Raw genomic sequence first — 21781 nt, forward strand, 5'->3', positions numbered from 1 at the left:
CTAAAAGCTCTATCTCCAATTATAATCATTTTGGGATTAGGGCTTCAACATACGAATTTGGAGGAGATAAAATTCAGTCCATAGTAGATAATATAAAACATTTGGTTATGTTGTTAAACAAGTTTAAATAGTTTTTTTTTCTGTCATATACAACTGAATACACCTGGATAGATAATATATCGTATAGTGCAATACACAAAGGATAATGTCTAATCCATGGCATATATGTAGCAGAGAAGATCGAGGGCTATTTTCCTCTGCTCAGAATAAAGCAATTGCAGAGTTAAAAATAGTTTGTCCATTGCTGTTATAGGGCATTTCATGAACTGCTGATTGTACATATATGTGGTATCATGTTAACATAAATAGTCTGGCCTGTAGAGAGTTTTAAGTTTTAAAAGAAACATTTTTCTAAGATCATGTGCTCTGATGTAAAAACCATACTCCAGCCCAGTTCTATCATTATAAAGTTCTGTCAAGCCAAGAGACATTAGTTGGTGATTTTTATCAAGCCGGATCTTTAACTAAAGGCTTGATGAGACCATCACTGCATTGTAACAGACAAATGATGATTCCTTTCAAGAATTTAGTCATTTCAGATCATCATAGTTTATTCTGCTAAAGGCAGCACCTCAGGAATCACCACAATTCTACAAATAAGAATATGCTTTCACCTTTTTGCCTGAAATGAATTACTTGTGTTTTTCTTGCAATTCAAACGTAATTTATACAACTATCTTCATCAAAAAGGTAGAGTTTAGATTTCATCACATTCTAGTAAAGGTCTCATGAAACATTTTACACAACTTTTAGTTACCTTACTTATAAAGTAATTGCCATATTTTTCCAGATGAAATACAATTAAACAATAAAATTATATTGGAGTAAAAGTTTTTCATAACACAGTAAAATTCACTTTTTATTTCTAGTTGGGGAAGTGGAAGAGCAGCACTTAGCAAATTTTAAAAAGCCCAAACTAAACAAAAGAAAACAAACTCCACCAAGAAACAAATGATGAGGGATACATTTGCATATGGATGGATACGTATTACAGCCATAGAACTTGGGCCATTTTGAAATCTTAAACCTTCTGATACTATTTTCCTGAACTCAGTAATACAAACCATGTGGTGAAGGATTTTCTGAAAAACTTTGCTGGTTTCACTGTGTATTTTATTACTGGCCAAATGTGACATTAAATTTTATCCCCTGTGGCTTGGAGTTAAATGCTTGCTCTGTTCAGAATGGCAACACTCAATTAAACAGCATTTTTCATGATCTACATCCACCATTGTTACTGTATTTAAGGGAAATAATGGGGGTACTGACCTATATTGCGCTTCTTATTATCAATGGAGACGAAGCGTACGCAGGGATTACTGGTGATGTACTGCCCGGCCCAAGGGACATCAATCTTCATGCCAGCTTCATAAAAGAGGCCCAGAGCATAGCGCGAAGAGTAGCTCACAGCCTCCAGTTGCTGCCTTTGGCGTGCACTAATTACTGAGGAAGAAAAAAATAAAAGGCATCAAACTTGAAAATATCATCTTTCCTTTTAGTACATCAAATACAGAACTCCTTTAAAGTGGTGCCAACTGCTTCCACCAACTCCATCTCACTTACGACGAATTTTAAAAGGTAATGTAAAATAGCATCAGCTCTAATTTCTTTTGAGAAGGATTACTAATGTTGGAACAATTGTTTTTATCAAGCTGAAGATCTATACTTTTTTAGGCTGGCATTTAAGGCTCTCAAAATCTGGATCCAAGTTGCTCTTCTAGCTTGGTATCCTAGTTACTGTCCGTGGACTGTCTGGCATCAGTATAGATTCCATATACTGACCACTTTCTATGAGTCGTGATCTTTGCTAAATACTTGACACAGGCTTTTCTATCATAACAACAGTTTTATAGGGTAGAGAGTTATCCCACGTTATAGATGGAGAGACTGATGCTCCATCCTTTATGACTTCTTTAATTCTTCCACATCACATCATGATTTTTTCACCACCCATCTTTCTTCCAGTGGATTATAACAGTTCCCTAAGCAGAGGGACCCCATCTTACTCATCGTTTTTATAAGCCACTACTCAACACAGGCACGTCAAGGAGGGAAAAATAAAGAGATAGCAAAGCAAACACAGACAAGCAAAATAAATTGAAATGTAGGAGGTAAAAAATGAGAAAAGCCTGAAAAAGGAATTGGGCAGGTTTAGGTTTTCAAATCCTGACTCTGCCACTTACTAGGTATGACATTGGTCAAGCTGCTTAATTATGCTAATTATATTAATTTTCTTGTCTACAAGTAGCAATAATAGTATAGAATGCACTAGTCTGTCATGAGGATTACATGAAATAATTCATAGCTCAGTGCTTGGCATAGAATAAGTATTCATTAAATAGAAACTTTTTTCTATTATAGGTAGGAAAATATTTAGGAAAATGGGACAATCTTCCATCCTGGGGTGGGGAAGAGGAAGACTTTACTCACTCTTTAATTTCCTACCTTAAAGGTCTCCGGGAGCTGCTTGTTCGTATATGTATAATATTACTAATTTGGGTTTCAGAGAAATCTATAATTCTAGTCTGGCTTAGGCAGGCTAGTTCAGATATGAAACATATGGACAATTCTTATTTATTAGTGAAAAATATCCTAATATAAAACAGTTGGAATCAGCAGACCTCAAGATTGGGGGGCAACTTTGAGCAAACCTTAGTAAAGTGGCTTTAGGAGGCAGATAGTTATAGAAAGGGTATTCAGGGAATCATTTAAGCCCAGTAACAATCCTACACTTGACTTCCCTACAACTCACACTTACAAACGGAGGCTATTATGCTAAGTCCAGAAGTTATAAACATTCAACTGCTGTACGATTTGCATTTACGAACAGAGGCTTTCCAAAGGGTAAATGTACCTGTTCCAACTTACATACACATTCAACTTAAGAATCAACCTACAGAACCTATCTCGTTCGTAACCTGGGAGCTGCCTGTACTTTATTACTGCTACAAAACATTTTTAGAACTATGAGTGAATTTAATCTTCACCAAAGCCTTACCAAAATAGGCATTTTTGCCATGCTCATTTTACATCCCCAGGAAGGTAAAATTAAGATAGGTTAAGTAACTTGCCCCAGGTTTCACTGCTTCTAAGCTGTGCAGTCAAGGTGAGGCCTGAGTCCCCACATGGGAGTAGCACACAAATCCTCCTTACCCCATACTTTCCTCTGCTTGTCTGCAAGTGTGAGTTTCAAAATGAACTCTGGAATTACTTTCTCCTTTAACATTAATGCTATTTTGCACCCATCGTTTTCTGCCTTCTTGAAATCCTTAACTGCTTGATGAATGAATGATCTAACATTGGCTTTGTTACACCCAACGAATTTGGGGCTTCATTTTATTAGTTAATTCACTTTAAAAGTTATAGCTTGACATTACGCTCACTGTTTCCTAAGAGAGAGGAAGTGAAAGATACTAATGCTGGTAATTGAACACATGTCACTAAGTTTTCCATTTTTAAAATTAAAATTCAAACAAAACTTTGTAGTCAGCTATTTAGTAACTGAAAGGCCCTAAATGTTTTTATTTTTATTTTTCAAGTCAAAACTGAAGGGTCAACTAGGTTGATAACTGAACTGGACCTTCCCCTCCCCAACACTTCTAGCTAGTTTTTAGACAAACTGCCAAGTGGCAAATCCCACTGGTAGCCCTTTGAAAAGGTAATTGATATCTATGTAGACACAGCAGTTAACCTTAACCACTCTTGTCTGCTCCGGGGGCTCTATAATTCATTTTGAGAACAGGGGGGTGAGACTTCTGACTGAAACAATCTCACTTTCTGGAAATATTTACTTACAAAAAATTCATCTTCAGGGCCTGAAAAGTTTTTCATTGTTATAATGCAAACCTAAAAAAATGGTATTATTTTGTTTGAAAAAGTTTCTTATGCAAAATACTGAAGGAACAAGCCCTAGATCCCAAATACATACACTTTGGCAAGGAAAACAATAGATTCATTTTTATCATATGTTCAAAAAGGACATATGACCACATAGCAAGGCTTCTATAAAAATGCCTAATTCCAGTATAATGATTCTTTACCTTTTCCTCATTTAATTTTGAATCAACAGGGTTATATAATCTATAATCTATATACCTATATAGATTATATATACTACATTTTATATAGCATATATACTATATATCAGACAAATTTATATAAGCACACATATATATAATACAAAATATATATTATGACTATGATGTGAGTAAAGTGGCTAAAAATTATAGTGGACAGGGTAGTTTACATTCAGACTTCCATTAATTAGAGGAATTATTCTTATTTCATTCTTTTCCTGCCCGTGTCTTTGTGTACATTTTTGTGTTTTGCATGAGTGAGTTTTGGGGGAGGTGAAAGACAGAGGAAGAAAAAAGGAGACGAGAAGGAGGGTGAGAAAGAAAGGAACAAAAGATCTGGCTCTATTCCTGAGTAAGTGATTTCATTTTCTTTGCTACCTAATATGGTTTTATTCTCTTCGTTTCTTAACCTATAAAATAAGCTCATAATATATACTCTGCCTATTTTCTGTTTTTTGATGACAATCTCATGCATCCACCCATCTATCCACCTATCCCTTCATCCGTCATCCATTCATCCATCCTTTGCCTACTTTTTACCATGTATTTGTCTTGATGTTAGGGCCGTCAAGCAGAAATTAAAGTCCCTGCTTTCATGTAGTGTACATACCAGTGGTAGGGAGGTCAACTATAAATAAATAACCAAGTAAATGGTATGTCAGTTGGTAATAAGAGCTATAAGAAAAAAGCAAGCAGGGTAAAGGATAAGTGATAGGTGTTGGTGAGGCTATTTTACATAGACCATCAGGGTTATGTGTCTCCTCTGAGGATTTTATTTGGATTAATATGGGAAGCTAGTACCAGTTATAGGCCAAGGGCAGACATGGTCTTCTGTTTTTTAAAAATATTTTTTTGGTCTTTTGTTTTGAAATTCTCACTCTGGGCCAGGTGCGGTGGCTAACATCTATAATTCCAGCACTCTAGGGCTCATAGTGGTGGCTTATGCTTCTAATGCCAGCACTCGTGGAGGCCCAGGCAGGCAGACTGTTTGAGCTCATGAGTTTGAGACCAGCCTGAGCAAAAGCAAAACGGCCAGGTCTCTAAAAATGGCCGGGTGTTGTGGTGGGTGCTGGTAGTCCTAGCTACTCAGGAGGCTGAGGCAGAGGATCACTTGAGCCCAAGAGGGTGAGGTTGCTGTGAGCACCGATTCCACAGCACTCCAAGGGCAAAAAACGTGTGACTCTGTCCCCCCAACCCCCAATACACACACAATCCTAACACTCTGAGAGGCTGAGGAGGTAGGGTCGCTTGAGCTCAGGAGTTCAAGACTAGCCTGAGCAAGAGGGAGATCCAATGTCTACTAAAAGTGGAAAAATTAGGTGGGTGCTGTGCGGGGTGCCTATAGTCCCAGCTACTTGGGAGGCTGAAGCAGCAGTATCACTTGAGCCCAAGAATTTGGGGTTGCTATGAGCTATGCCATAGCACTCTAGTCTAGGTGACAGAGTGAGACTCTGTCTTAAGGAAAAAAAGTAATTAAAAAAAAAATTCTCCTTCTGGCTATAGGAAAATACTATAGCAATGCAGGAGTAAAATTGGGGCAACAGTTATTACAGACAAGTCTTGGATTAGAGATAATATTAGAGGAAGTCAGACAGGGTTATATATATCCAGTTTCGATGGATATATTGTGTGTGTGTGTGTGTGTGTGTGTGTATTATGAAATAAAAATTATGGGAGGCCAACGATTTGGGTTGAATTCTGGTACAAGGTCCCAACTGACCAACCCAAAAGAAGTCATTTATGGTAATGTTCTACATCACCAAACTGAAACCTAAGATATTTATTTGTAAGATTTGACCAGAGAAATCAGGCGAGAGATTATAGCCAAACCCCCAAACAGGCCAGTTTGTGAAAAAAAAAAACTCCTGGGATTCACAGCAACCTATTGAAAGGGCCTGGCTGACCCGAGCTGCCAGGATAAAGAAGTACTCTCTGCTTTACCCTGCAGTAACTTGATGTTAACTAATCAGCTTTTGGCATCATGCTGTTTCCTCGTTCCTGCTCAAGTTACTTTACTAAAACCAACCAAACTGAGTAGACTGAATGTTGTCCAGTTCACGAATTGCTAATAAAAGTCTTTAAAACTCAATTTATTGAAATCTTGTTCTTTGACAGTATATATATGCATACACATATACATGTATATATAAACAAATAATGTAGATTTTAATAGAAGTTTAATACACATACAAAAAGTATGCCTTGACGAGTTTTCATAAAGTGAACACACCAGTATAACCAGAAGTCATATTAAGAAACAGATCATTACCACAGCTCCACAATCTTCCTTGTCTCCCCATTTCAGGCACTTCCTGCCACAGGTAATCAGTAATCCTGAATCCAATGCCACAGATTAGTTTAACTGTTTTTGAATTTCACATAAATAGGACGATACAATATATATATTTTTTCTTATGGCCAGGTAGGGGTCATTTATATATTGTAGATATAATTTTTTTTATACAGTGTCTTGCTTCTTTCATTCAATATTATGTTTGTGATGTAAATGTTGTTACATGCAGTTGTAGTTAATTAATTCTCATTGTGGGATAGTATTATTTACATGTATGTAAATAATTTATTTATTTATCCATTCCACTGTTGGTGAACATTTGGATTGTTTCTGAATTTGGCAATTACAAATGTAATGTGAAGAACATGTATATGTGATTCTTTTGAGTATACACTTAGTATTAGAGTCCCTGAAGCATGTCATATATATTCAGCTTTAGTAACTATTGCCAAAAGTTTTTCTAAAATGAGTGCATCAATTGAATCAATTCTTACTCCACCCTTTGTTTTTGAGACAAAGTCCTGCTCTGTCTAGAGGCTAGAGTGCCATGGCCTTAGCCTAGCTCATAGCAAACAACCTCAAAACACCTGGGCTCACGTGATCCTCCTGCCTCAGCCTCCTGAATAAGTGGGACTACAGGAGCCTCACCATGCCTAGCTAATTTTTCTATTTTTAGTAGAGATAGAGTCTCACTTTGCTCAGGCTTGTCTTAAACTCCTGAGCTCACATGATCCTTCCATCTCAGCCTCCCAGAGTACTAAGATTACAGGCATAAGCCACCATGCCTGATGCCAATTCCTACTGCCCAGGATATATGAATGTTCAGTGGCTCTGCATTATTGTCAACATTTGCTATTATCTGCCTCTTTAATATAGGGGTTAGTGATATCACTACGTTGTGGACTTTTGTTGTTTGTTTGTTTTTGAGATAGGACCTTGCTCTGTTGCCCAAGCTGGAGTACCCTGGTGTGATCACAGCTCCCTGCAGCCACCTATTCCTGGGCTCAAGTGATCCTCTGAGTAGCTAGGACTACAGGTGTGTGTCACTGAACGTCACCAATTTTTTAATTGTTTTGTAGAAATGGAGTCACACTATGTTGCCCAGGCTGGTCTAAAAGTTCTGGACTCAAGCAATCTTCCCACCTTGGTCTCTCAAAGTGCTAGATTTACAGGCAGGAGCCACTGCACTAGGTCTACATTGTGGTTTTAAAATCAAATCCTTAGGCCCAGAAGTATGATGAGTGAGAATATTTTGCAATTTTTGAAGATCTGTTTTTTCATACACAAACAAGGTACTGCTTTCGACTTATTTTTCTTCACCTAATGTTGGCATTTTTGGCACGTTAATAAATATTTTAATGTTGAGAGTAAAACAAACACCTCTTAGCATTAACATGGTATTCATTACCAACATGATAGTTATTGGTAAACGCTGCTCACATTCCTACTTCGTGATTAAAGCCTTAATATCCTGCTTGAAGTTTTGTTGTTTACAGCTATTTATAAAAGACTGATAATTTCCTGATTTGCCACCATATATGTGTACAAATGGTTTTAACTCAGGGACAGCTGAAGTTAGGGAGCCTATTTGTATTTTAACAACTTAAGCTTTGATTAAAGCAAAGTGCTCTCAATTTACTTATTGCTTTTATATTTTACATTGAATTCCAAGAATGTCAAGACATTTTATGCATCAATTCAACTCCTAACATTAGACCATCTAGCTCTGTGGGTACACAAAGAAAATAGTATCTTAGCCAGAATAGCTGGTTCCTTTTCACTCAAAGAGGCTATAGAAATAGTGCTCAAAGTTCCATTTTCCATAAACAGTTCTCTTAGTAGGCCAGTACAGAATTTGAAATTTTACCATTCATGAGTCATTCCTTTCATGTAAAATCATCACAGAATCAGCCTTGTTTCACTTCACCTGGAATAAATTGAATACTCAGTTGGACCCCATAGGTATAGAAGTCATTAGGTATGGAAGTGCAGTTTCAGGAATAGCATTGGCAAGCAATAAATCTAGAGTTTATTGGTGACAAACTTCAGCAGTTATAGCTATGTGGAATTTTCCTGAGGAAATATTCCCTTCATCCTGGGAAGCAACTCGGAAGTCAGAAAAATTGGGGTTTGAATTCTGGTTCTGAAATGTATCTCTGTGACCTCTGTCAAGTTACTTAGTCTTTCTAAGTATCTGTTTTATTGCAAAATAATTATAGTGCCTCCCTTAAAGAACTGTTGAGAAAACTAAATTAGATAATTTACTTATTTACTTATTTTTAGTATTGTATGTAATATTTATATAGTCTAGCTGTTTACTTCCCCCTTGACTTCTAACATTGCTTAATGCAATGTAGCTAGCACATGCGTTTATTGCAAAAGCCCAATACTCTACTACTTAACTTTAAAAGCTTTTAGGGGTGTTTATGTGTACATCATCCTTTGGAAAAGTTTTTAAAAAGCCTTTATAGAGGACACCCTTATGCTCAAGGATATCAGGATATGTACTAAATCAAAGACATTTCTTGGGTAGTAAAGTACACAGACATACTTCAGTTTTCAGAGTAGAGGGTAAAAACAAAACAAAACTTATAAGGAGTACTAAAAATGCCAAAAATGTTTTGGAAAATAATTTTTGAAAAGTCAACATAAATTGTAGGATCCTTTAGCTACCTTTCTACTTCAGAAGGCTGAATGTTCAAAGACTCATCTTTGAAAATGAACCAAACCAAATTTGAGATCATTGCTTTACCCTTACATTTTCTTAATCTTACTCCTTTCTGGGATAGTTAAAAATAAAAGATACCAAAGAAATGGGTTTCTCTGTATTGTCTTTTGGTTACTGAAGATTATACTTTCATAAACATTTAGGACGAAGCTATTTTTACACTCATGTCAAGAAATTTCATGCACCAATTTAAATCCTAACAGTAGACTATCTAGCTCCATTTATGAAGAATCATTATCTGAATACAATATTTAACAGATAAAATTCTATCTATGCTATGCAGAGTTGTTTTTTGGAAGTCCTCAGAATGAATTTAAAAAGCATTGGCATGTTAGGGCAATAAAGTTCTTATGTAGCAAGAGAAATTAATTTTAATGCTTTAAATTTTGTGAGAACCTAACAACCAATGCATTGAGTAGCATTTAAGACAGAAAAAGGAACATAAAGATACCTACAGTTTCTAAAATGTCATAATATATAATTAATCATGACTTCATCCTATTTTGTTCCCAGTAAGGATAAAAATAAACAAAGCATATTTTAGGAGTCAGTTCTTAAACTTCCATGTTAAACACACAGTCCTGCCACACTTTACTCCCAAAGACCTTTACAGTAGTGGTAAAGGCTCAAACTATTGGTGTGTTTCCACTGTTTGTGATGAGTAAGGTCCCCTTCCCTGTCCCCAGGAGTCAAGGGGGAGTTTTCTAATCCCTGCTATCTCTCAATCTTTGTAATCATAAAGAACAATCTGTCAAGGAATAAAGACATTATCTCTCTGGTTTCTGCTTTCCTGACTTACTATTTTCTTCCAGGGGCCATTATAAAAGAATATTTAGCTATGTAGATCTAGCCCAAGCTGGCTTTTCATAAAATCTTATGACTTTTTCTCAATCACACGAAGTCTCTACTGTTTTACAAACTCACTATCCGTTCTTCATCTGGAGGTGCTGTGAAACTGAAATGACATTCAATTCTTTCTGTGGCAATGACTTTTAACCATAGGATTAAAAAAAAAAAGACACTGTTAAAGGTAGAAACTATTTTCTGAAAGATGCAGGATTAGTTAACTCAAGCAATGCTTATTATAGGTCTACTGTATATTCAGTACAGTAAATATCTCTTAACCAAACAACTTAGCAAAGTATGATATAGATTTTGGACTGAGAAATAAAATAATTTCATCATGGTTGTTATCAGTTTTATTGTTGAGAACCTCCTTTTTGGATTTCTGAATCTAAATGTATCTGGCCTTCCTACTCTCTTTTCAGAACACATTCAGCCTAGAAACCACAATAATATGGTTGGAAAATGCTTGTCTTATTTCCATGCATTCTAAACTTTTTAAACTATAATGTCATCATTCTTTTTGTAGGAAAAGTGCTGAGTTTCAGTGAAAATATAAGAATAAAGCATTGTGTCTGCTATTATACGACGTACAAAATGTCACACATATGTATTTTATAGCCACTATTCCTTGCCTGTCCATTTAATTACTTTATGGCCATGTCATTCATGAGCAATATAGTCATTCTAAAATACATAACAATAAAAACTTTATTACATTTCACCCCATATTTTTATACAGACATGTATTTTTATATTTATAGCTAGAGTTACTTTATACTGAAGCAATGACTCGGAGAATTAATATTCTAATTCCAAACTTTTATAGTTTTACCAATCAGAAAACAATGCTTAGAAGGACCTGAAATCTGTGGTACTGAGGCAAAATGTAATAATCTGGTAGTGTCCTTTAGCTCTAGGACACTAAAAAATATGTTCATTGCGTGCTTTGCAGATCCGCTAGCTTCTTTTCTATTTACATACTAACAACTTCCCACAAGGCTTAGCTAAAGCCAAAGCAAACAAACTCAACTCAAAAATAAAAACTGTAAGTGGTACCAGCCTTCATCTAGTGGAAGCCTACAGCATTTAACTTATTTTAAAATTATCCTTTCATAACTAACAAAAGTTTTGATTTGATGAAAAGTACAATTATTTTTGATCTTCATATCACCTTACTTTTCCTTTGCAATGTTTTTAAAGTAGCTTTTATTAATGTACTATACATTGGTCAATTATTATTAATTTTATTTCACTATCTTTGTTTTTTTCCATTTTATGCATCCCATTTTATTCTTTACTGCCAGGTTTGAATCATTTCTCCTTTTTTCTTACTTAACCCTCATATTACTCAAACATTCAGACTGAAAGATGTGATGATAGAGGTTATCTTTAACTGAATGCTTGCATTTCTGAGCCTCAGCAAAAGACTGTGTGCATTTGCATAAATAAGTTTCTGACAATACACGGTGTCCATAAAGTTTGCATGCAGTTTAACCCTGTAAAACGTATATACATATAATGTGATATACATATTTTGTTTCACAGAGCTTTGGTTTTCCCTATTTGTTAAGTAGTGGTATGATCTAGATAAAAGGGCAATTATGAAGATTAGAAGATTAGAAATTTTATATATATAGCTGGCTCCCAAAGGGGCAAATGAAAAAATAACAATTATTGTTCATGTTTTAAGAGGAGGTACATGTGTTACGAGGAGATTCAGCTCTGGAAGAAAAAAAAGAAAAATTTGTCTTAGCTCATCTCTGGAAAAATATGTAATTTCAAAGTCTTGGGGTGTTTTCTTCTAATCTATTATACAACTTCAGTTATATATCAGGTTATCAAGAAGTTTTCCCCATTGACCAGCTATCTGTTTTTACCAGGTTTCATTATTAAATCAGAGTTAGTATATAATTTAACTCCAATGTAATTAATCGAGGATCTCTATATCCTGGCCTTGGAACATAATAGGCAGTTTTCTTCTTTTTTATGACATTCTCGACTCAGGGTTCAAGCATTTGTACAATCAGAAACACGAATTCCTCCTTTTGCTCTCCTTTTTTCTTTCTTTTCTTTCTCCTTCCTTTTGCTCTCCTGCTCTAACATATCCAGCTCACATACCTGTTTACTCTCTGCTTGCAGGGACACATGTACAGATGCTGAGGCATGAGCTCCATGAGATGCCATTCTTTGATTTAAAAAGCACACTCCAAAGATCAAACTTTTCTCTACCCTTGTGAATGCTAAACAGTCTTCTTAGGGAGCTAGTCTCATTGATTACATGGAAATTTAGAATGAATTTACTTAGTTATCAGCTGAAGTCATTTCAGACATATGTGGTTACACCCTAGCTTATGGATCTCCCATGTAGATTCGTTTTTCCCAGTTTCTGCCCCACCAACCAGGTGCTTACACCCCCAGCTCAGGCAGCAAGCAAGCTGGCCTGCTAGGATGGCCTTCTGACACCTCCTTCCCTCCACTATAAACCCAAATCACCTCCTCGCCATCTGCTTTCCTCCAAGCCCAAAGTTTTCTCACTGCTCAGCCAATCTTCTTCTCAAAGTGTACATATCCTTTGAAATTCCCAGTCTTGTTACCTTCTTTCTCTCCAATTTCCTGTCCTGTTGTCATAGGAAAATAACTTCTTAGCTCACCAAATTGTCTTCTCTTACCTTTCTCTTTTATTCTCTTTGTGAGCAACACACAACCACTACCACCACAACAGAACAAAACAACCCCTGTCTTGAAAAGAATGGAAAATCTCCAAAAATAAGTCGAAAATGTCTTTAATACTTGGTATTGCAGGGAAAAGGAAAGCTATGAATTTTTGAAGTGAAATTAGGAGCTCTAAAGGACCACCAGTTTGTAAGAATTCTCTGAAGTCCCTCTCAGAATATCAAAAGACTCCATCTCCCTCATCTTGCTTTTCTTCAATAGCCAGTGTCCAATACGAATAGAAAATTTGCTTCCATTCAATTATATTGTTCCATCTTTTATTTGCGCAAATGGGTAGCATTTCTATTTTATTAATGGTAAGTAAGCTTTTCTGGGCAAGTCTGATATAGCAGATTAGGACATTATTTCTATGAGAATACACATTCTTAAATTGAAAGAGCCAGAGTACCAATGGAGAGTTCATAAACTGAGAGCTTCCTGGAGTGGGAACTGATTTATACTCTGCTTTCTCATTTGGTAACAATTACACGGTGTTAGCTTCTGCTCTTGCATAAAGATTCAGAGACTTGGTGCTATAGGGTCAATGTTTATATTAACATTATATAAATATTGTGGGCACAATAAATAAACATAAAACTATGCATTCACATTTATAATGTTATAAGACACAAAAATGGCTTTGGTAAAGAACATAAAACTTATTTCTTTTTGAAAAAAAAAAAAAAAGAACATTTCTCTGTTATAACAGTCTTGGTAAAAACACTACCCTATAAACAGTCCCTGGCTTATTCTGGGTGACACAGCAAGAGGTGAGTGACCAGCAAGCCAAAGAAGCTTCATCGGTATTTACAGCCATTTCCCATTGCTTGCGTCATTGCCTGATGCATTGAGCTATAGAAAGGAAAAGTGGCTTGGTGCTTCTAGGAGAATCTGGGAGGGTGAGGGAAGGACATGCATGGTAAATAAAGATTGTCTTGTTTTGCAGATAAAAAGTCACTCAGGTAATGAAAGTTGTCTGGGAGCAGCCCTCAGAAGAATAGGTGAGTCTGTCTGAGTGTGGGCCAACCTCTTCCTGTCTCCTCTCCTGTGCTCAGTGAATTTTCCTGATTGATAAGATTCCCAGGGAGGGGATTCATAACAATTGAGTTCTTTTCAGAGGCCTTTTTTAGGCAGGAAAGGGAGCTCAGAGAAAGACTTTGCCTGCATCCATCTGTTCCCCATGTGCCTTAGTTCACCAAAGTGTCATATTTTGTGGTGACATTTCATGAACTTCTTCAGTGCAAAAATGAGAAAATCAGAATAGTCATCCCATAAAAAAATTCACTTCTGTTTCAAATAATGCATATTGAGAAATTGAATTGAATGATACAGCAAATGAAATATTTATTTCTTATATGCAATATAGATGAGTCCATGTCGCTCTGAGAAATTTAACTTTTTAATTTGCTAACTTGGTGTTTGTATTTCATTAGCAATTGTGAATGAATAATCTATTACTCTCTTGCAAGTGTCAAAAAGATGATGTTACGGGAAAAGCAGCTCCAACCCATTATTCCAGCATGGTTTGAAGAAGTGTTCACTCTTCACTGTTCTTTGCTATTCGTTGGATTCCCCAAATCAGAGACAATTAAGAAACTCTCATAGCAGCATATAGCAATCCAGTTGTCCGAAACATGTGTAAGTCTTCTGCTACATATTGTGGAATTAACTATACACAATTAACATTATATAAATATCATGGATACAAAAAACAAACATAAAATCATGCATACACATTTGTAATATTGAAAGAAACCCAAATGGCTTTGGGAAAGAACCTAAAACTTACTTCTTTTTGGAAAAAACATTTCACTGTTTTAACAGTCTTGGAAAAGATGCTACTCTATAAACTATTCACTTAAGATATAAATAACAATGTTATACTTTTAACTTGATCAGAAATATAAGACCCATTCATTATAAATCATTCATTAAACTTAATGAATTCTTTTATATGGAAAAATGCTCTTTGAACAAAATAATATTTGTATGGCTTATTAAAATTAGATAAGGTTTGCTATACTTGAGTGTCTCACTTTGTGGCATATAATTAAAAAACATTTTTTAGAAAGCTCAAATAAAAGATAAGGTACATTCTCCACTTCTTGAGACACACATACACACAAGCACACACACACACACATTCTTTCTCTCTCAACTCACAGAAATGCTTTTTGTTATTTTCATCTAAATGTATTGATTTAAGTCCCAGTAGAAGACAACTATGTGTATTAGCTACAGGGAAAAAATGCAATCTTATGTTAAGTAAAGCACAGTCATGCATCACTTAACTGCAACATGTGTACTGTGAAATGCATTGTTAGAGGATTTTGTTATGCAAACATTATAGAATGTACTTACCCAAACCTAGATGGTCTAAATTACTACACATTTAGGCTATATGGTATATAGCCTGGTGCTCCTGGGTTAAAAACCTGTACAGCATGTTGCTGTACTGAATATAGTAGGCAATTGTAACACATTACATATTTGCATATCTAAGCATAACTAAACATAGGAAAAGTACAGTCAAAACACAGTATAAAAGATAAAAAAATGGTACACTTATACAGGGCACTAACCATGAATGGAGCCTATAGGATTGGAAGTTACTTTGAGTGAGTCAGTGAGTGAATGTGAAGGCCTAGAATATTATTGTGGCTGTAGACTTTATAAATATTGTACACGTAGGCTGTACAAAAGTCATAAAACAATTGTTTTTCTTCCTTTCATAATAAATTGACCTTAGTTTCCTGATAACTTTTTTTATGGTATAAACTTTAATTGTTTTTAATTTTCTAGTTCTTTGTAACAACACTTAGCTTCAAATGCACATTGTATAGCTGACCAAAAATATTTTCTTTTTTTCTACTTGTAAAATGTTTTTTCTATTTGTTAAAATAATTTTTTATTTTGGTTAAAAACTAAGACACGAATACAGACATTAGCCTAGGTATACATAGGGTCAGGATCATCAGTATTGCTGTCTGCTACCTCCTGTTAAGGTCTTCAGAAGCAGTAGCATGCATGGAACTTTCATTTCCTATGCTAATAATGTTCTGGACTATCTCCTGAAGGACCTACTTGAGGATGGTGAAAAAAATCAAAATAATTGTTATTTATACAGAAGGTGCCAAAAAAATTTTCCTTTAAGAAAGGAAAAGAAAAAAAATGGATTAAAATAATGATAATATAAACTGATAATGTTTGTTGTCTTGTGTACTGTATCTTGTATATCTGGTAACTGCAGAAGTCAAACGTGCCTTGAATGTTACAATTTTAATACAGCCTTTTTCCTTTCTTAAAATGTGTATACATTTTCTTGGTACCCTCTGTTTATATGAGGTCTGACAATTAAGTTCATGAACTCATCCTAGGGAAAGTGTTTTGAAGAACGGAATGGGCACCTTTGCTAACCAAGTCTCTTCTTCTCCCCCTCCCATAACCTGTCTTTCTGCTATCACCTGATTTACCATCATAACTTGGATTTGATCATGCTCTGAGTCCTTGTTCTTTGTGTAACATCAACATGGTATATAAGCTTCTGCATCTGATTGGGTAATCACACTATGGTTTTCCCAGTACGCACATACATAAATTTTGTGTGCCTTTTCTCTAATTAATCTGCCTTTTCTGTGTTTGTTTTGTCAGCAAACCTGCAGAGGGAGAAAGGGAAATTTTCCTGTGACCACTATACTGTTTTATGGTTAACATTTTTCTTCAATAAGTAGATGTACACTCTAAAATAATGATATAAAATATAGTTTTGGGGCTTAGAAAATGATACCCCAAAGGAAGGCCTGAGAAGCAGCTCTTTGTCAACTTCTCCCACCCCCATATCTCTTGCCTCTCATTCCCCTCCATGCTAGCCTTAGAAATGAGAATCCCTCTTTCTTGAGGTTACAGGAACCAGGGTCCCTTTTCCTAAAAGCCCCTGTAAACTTAAAAATACTAACTTTACCCCATTCACCATTCTGTGTAAATACTGGCCATAAGGACCATATCTGACCTGCTGTGCTTGATCATATGTCATAAGACCCCTCTTCCACAGAGAGTCTTGTCTTGTTTCATACCCAGAAGGAAGGAACACCTCACAGAGAGGAGAGGCCAGGAAAAATGAGAACAGACAGGCCTTTGAGTTCTCCCACTCGGTATATTAGCATTAGATCACATCCATCATACCCTTTTGTTCCAATCATATTTATATACAGTTATCCATACTTTGTTGGACCTAAGCATAAAAATACGAGTTTCCTTGTATCTTTGGATCCTCCTTCTGAAGGGTCCCCTAACATGTAAAACCATGATCACACTAATTTGTATGACTTTTCGCCTATTTATCTGCTATTTGTGAATCTTCAGAGGACAAAAGGGAAGGTTTTCCCTTGGCCCCTAGAATAGTATAGTGAACACACATGCCAGTAACACAGTTACTTATTATCAGTGTCAAGTAATATGTTCTGTAATTGTATGTGCTATACTTTTATATGAGTGGCAGCACAGTAGGTTGAAAAAGCATCAACTCAAACACATGAGTTATGAGTTGTGCTATAACATTAAGATGGCTAAGGCATCACTGGGTGATAGGAACTTTTCAGCTCCATTATAATTTTATGGGACCACCGTTGTCCACAGAAATGTTGTTATGTGGCTCATGACTATGTGTGGTTCAATGCTGAAGAATGAACTAGAGTAAGGAAGAGAATTTCTTTGCTTTTGCTTAAATGAATGTGAAACTAGATTGCTATTTAAGCACAGTGTGCAAAACCATTTTTAATATTCTAATAAAATACCCAGTTTAAATGACAATTTGAGGAAACAAAAAGTTCCTCCTAGACCAAGTTATTTTTTTTTAGGGAAAGACAGTGCTAAAATTCAGTCTGATGTCTTTGTTTTTCTTATCTTCCCTTTAAATCCTCCCTCTCTCACTCTTTGTCCCAAAGCCTGAATGAACCTGTAAAAAATTATGGCTCAGTGAGTAGGGTGCCGGCCCCATATACCGAGGGTGGTAGGTTCAAACCCAGCCCCCACCAAACTGCAACAAAAAAATAGCCGGGCGTTGGGGCGGGCGCCTGTAGTCCCAGCTACTCGGGAGGCTGAGGCAGGAGAATCGCCTAAGCCCAGGAGTTGGAGGTTGCTGTGAGCTGTGTGACGCCACAGCACTCTACCGAGGGCAATAAAGTGAAACTGTCTCTACAAAAAAAAAAAAAAAAAAATTATTAATCTGATGTGTGATGTTTCTAGTTATTTAGAAATAAGTGATGACCAGTGTGGCAGATAATTTTTCCCAAAATGTTTGCAATAATATCCCCCAATCCATATTCTCTTAAAAGTGACTTTGCTTTGACATCCTTTCTATCAAGACATAGGGTCTATTTCCCTTGAATCTAGGAGGGTCTGTGACTGAGGCTGAATGGACACTATGTGACTTTTGAGTTCAGTCACGAAAGACGATACAGCTTGTGCCTGGTTCTCTTGAGAGACTCAAGCTTGGAATCCAGCCACCATGTTGTAAGGAATCTTAGGTCATTGCAGAAGCTCCATAGGTTTCTGGCAGACAGCTCCAGCATCAACCCACACACTTGTAAGTGAAGATACCTCTGGAAGATACCAGCTCCCAGCTGTCAAATCACCTTGTTTTTGAGTCTTTCCAGCTGAGTCTCCAGACATTGTGGGGCAGAGACATACAACCCACATTGTAATCTGCCCACATTTCTGACCATCAGAGTTCTTGGCATAATACAGTAATTGTTTTTATGTGACTAAATTTGGGGGTGGTTTGTCGCACTGTAGTAGAAAACTGTAGGACCCAGGGAGGTCGATTAATCTTTTGATACATTTACTGTCCATTTGCATTTCTTTCTGTGTACTGCCTATTGATCAATTTTGCCTATTTGACTCTTGATTCGTTTCTGTCTTGCTCATATTTTCTGCATATTCATCCTACTTTTTGCACATATTATAAATATACTTGTTAGGTGATACAGAAGTTTGAATTTCATGTAGCCTTTTACTTTTTTCCTTTTTTGGTTTTGGGATTTTGTCTCTTTTAAAGCAGGTTTTCCCAACTGGAGATTGTAAAAATATTCTATACTTTCTTCCAATACTTTTATACCTTTTTTTAATGATAAATTTCTTAATATATGCTGAATTTATTACTTTATATGATAAGGGGTAGAGGAAATTTGCCTTTTTAAAAATGGCAAATTTCTTTATATAAGAAATTGTCTTTATATAATTTATTTAAATAATTCATTCTTTCTCTGCTGATTTGAAATGCCACCTTTATCAACAAAATTCTTAAACATATGTCTATTTCTGAACTCGTATCCTGATCCATTCATCTATTTGACCATAACTATAAAAACATAATTTTATTTTAATTACCCTCTCTCTAAAAATTTCTTAGAAGATTTTAAGCATTTTACCTTTTAGAAGGATTTCAGAATCAACTTACAAACTGCCTTGTAAAAGCTGATTTGACTTTATTATTAAAGTGTGGCAAACTGATATATTTATTAGGTTGTGTCTTCTTGTCTGTGAATATAGAATGTTCCCCAATTTATCCAGGTCACCTCTTAGATCCTTTAGTAAAGTTTTAAGAGTTTTCTTCATCCATTCATGTTCAATAATTTTTGATTTATTCCAATAGTTTAAATTAGTTTAATTTAGATAGTTTTAAAAAATATTGTGTTTTCTAATAGGTCATTGCTGAAATATAGCAAAACTATTGAATTATATTTGTATGCATTTATATCTATACATTTCAAAATATACCTTATATTTCTTATATTCAGCTTTCTTTTTTGTTTTTTATTCCTTTATTAGGTTTTCAGTTGATTCCCTTAAGTTTTATTTGACCATCACTTTAACTTGTAGATTATGCTACAGGTGTCTGTGATAAAACAAAGTTTAACATATATCCAATAGAACCAGTTTCAAAATGTAAATTATGCTTCATCTAACATTTTCCAACTTTAGAAAAATTTTCATCAAAGTTTCTTTATTTTATTTTATTTTATTGTTTTATTTTTCTTTCTTTCTTTCTTTTTTTTTTTTATTAAATCATAGCTGTGTACATTAATGTGATGTGGGGCACCATACACTGGTTTTATACACCATTTGACATATTTTCATCACACTGGTTATTATTATTTTTTTTAATCAACTTATTGTTTAGTTACCTAGAAGAGGGATTGGTAAACTACAACCCATGGGCCAAAAATGACCCGCTGCCTGGCTCTGTATAGTCCCCAAGCTGAGAATAGTTTTTAAAATTTTAAATAATTAAAGCAACCAAAATAGTAATAATATCTTTTGACATATAGACCATATATGTTCTTCTTAATTGTTTTGAAGTGCTGATAGGTGCACTACAAATCATACTGAAGTAGTTATAATTTGATTGTATTTCAATTTGCCACGTTGTACTGTGACATTGGATTTCTAAAAATTACTACTTCACATCTATCATGTCAAAACAAGGAAAGAAGTATAGTGGAATGTGGGTGACTATTACAAAATTAGATGGCAAAGAATAGGGTTTATTGTGTAATGATACTTTGGTCATGCTCAAAAACTATACCTATGTGTTACAAGACACTCATCACATTATTCCCAACCCATGAGGAGGCAATAGGCATAAATTAAAAAAAGAAAATTAAATTGGATATCTCATCTGCAGAATTTTTCTTCATAAACATAAAAAGAAAAAAAAATGTTGCACCTGAAATAATTTTCTGGGTGGCTTATTTGTTTTCCCAAGCAAGGAAAGCTATTTATTGATGGTAAATAGTAAATTTAAATTGTGGTTGATTATAGCAGTTGAAATTATCCAGAGAAAACAAATTTTTTAAAAGACTATTAGCCTTTTGGTGGAGAACAATGCTTAAATAGTTGAGAATATCAGAAGCAACATCAATTGATGATTAAAATCCAAGATAAAATATTTTAAGTGGTTTTCCTTGCCTCTTGATAAGTTGACAGGTATAACTGATACCACTCAAGTTATTTATTTGAGGAGTCAGCCCTGAGTTTGAAGTGACTAAAACATTAGTCTCAGTGAAGAGTCTGCATTGTAACTATAGTGAGAATATTTTCAAAAAAGTTGAGAGAACACATTCACTACAATCTGAAGGGGAATCTGCTAAGATGTGTTCCAATTGGTGGTGGCAAAAATATTTGTTTCCAAGCAGAAAAACGTCTTAGTTGTGCAGATTTATACAGCTTGTGAAAATGTAAGGCATTTTTAGCCTATAGTTATTCACTGTATTATTCCTCTGCAGGTGCTTTGTGGAAAACGTTTAAATCTATCACATGTAATTGAAAACAGTAGAGCCAATGGTGAGATTCATTCACTTTTGTGGAATTAACCCTAATTAGTTCTGTAAATTTTGTCAAAATAGAATTTGAATACCGCACAGCAGATCAAATGCTAAGTAGTGGTAACATTGTGATTTGTTTCAGCTCAGGGTCAAGATTAAAATTTTTATGAATGAGACGTACCACCATCAACTATTATAACTGAACACTGAATGATTTTGGAAATGAGCTTTCCTACAAACCTAATGTTTATTAACAGATTCAACCTAAAATTATAAGGTAAAACAGCAATTAAAAGTGAAATTTTTGCTGTGACAATTAATTTTGTCTGAATCACATGAAATATCAAACTGCTTTCTAGATTTCCTATCCTGTCAAATGTTAAAATAAGAAGCAAGGCCTTTATTTCCACACAAATGTGCAGCAGACATATCTACTGACTTCAAACTACAATTCCAGCAGTTTTTTTTTTTTTTTTTTGGACTTCGATGCAAGTGCAAATGAAATTTCTGTATTTTTAAATTCATTTAACTATACAATTGAGGAGCTTTGACCTACCCTTCAATTGGAAATTAATGCAATGACATGTTAAAAGGAAAATACCAAGAGAAGAAGCTAATAGAATTCTTTAAGTGCTTCCTAAGCAATGACTGTGCTAAATTAAAATCACATGCTTATGGACAGGTATTCATATTTGACAGTACCTACCTGTGTGAAAAGACATTTTCCAAGATAAAATATGCA

The 21781-nt window shown here is 35.2% G+C and overlaps 1 protein-coding gene across 5 annotated transcripts in view; it reads right to left on the reverse strand.

Annotated features, from left to right (window-relative positions):
• Positions 1-21781, reverse strand: part of RNLS (renalase, FAD dependent amine oxidase) — a 282593-nt gene that overhangs the window by 64270 nt on the left and 196542 nt on the right. For all 5 annotated transcript variants that reach the window (XM_053585267.1, XM_053585266.1, XM_053585264.1 and 2 more), the window contains exon 5: positions 1330-1503. In XM_053585267.1, the coding sequence (XP_053441242.1) occupies positions 1330-1503 (174 nt within the window). The remainder of the gene's footprint in view (positions 1-1329; positions 1504-21781) is intronic.

Source organism: Nycticebus coucang, chromosome 3 (genome assembly GCF_027406575.1).
Source record: "Nycticebus coucang isolate mNycCou1 chromosome 3, mNycCou1.pri, whole genome shotgun sequence".
In the NCBI taxonomy this organism is placed as follows: domain Eukaryota; kingdom Metazoa; phylum Chordata; class Mammalia; order Primates; family Lorisidae; genus Nycticebus; species Nycticebus coucang.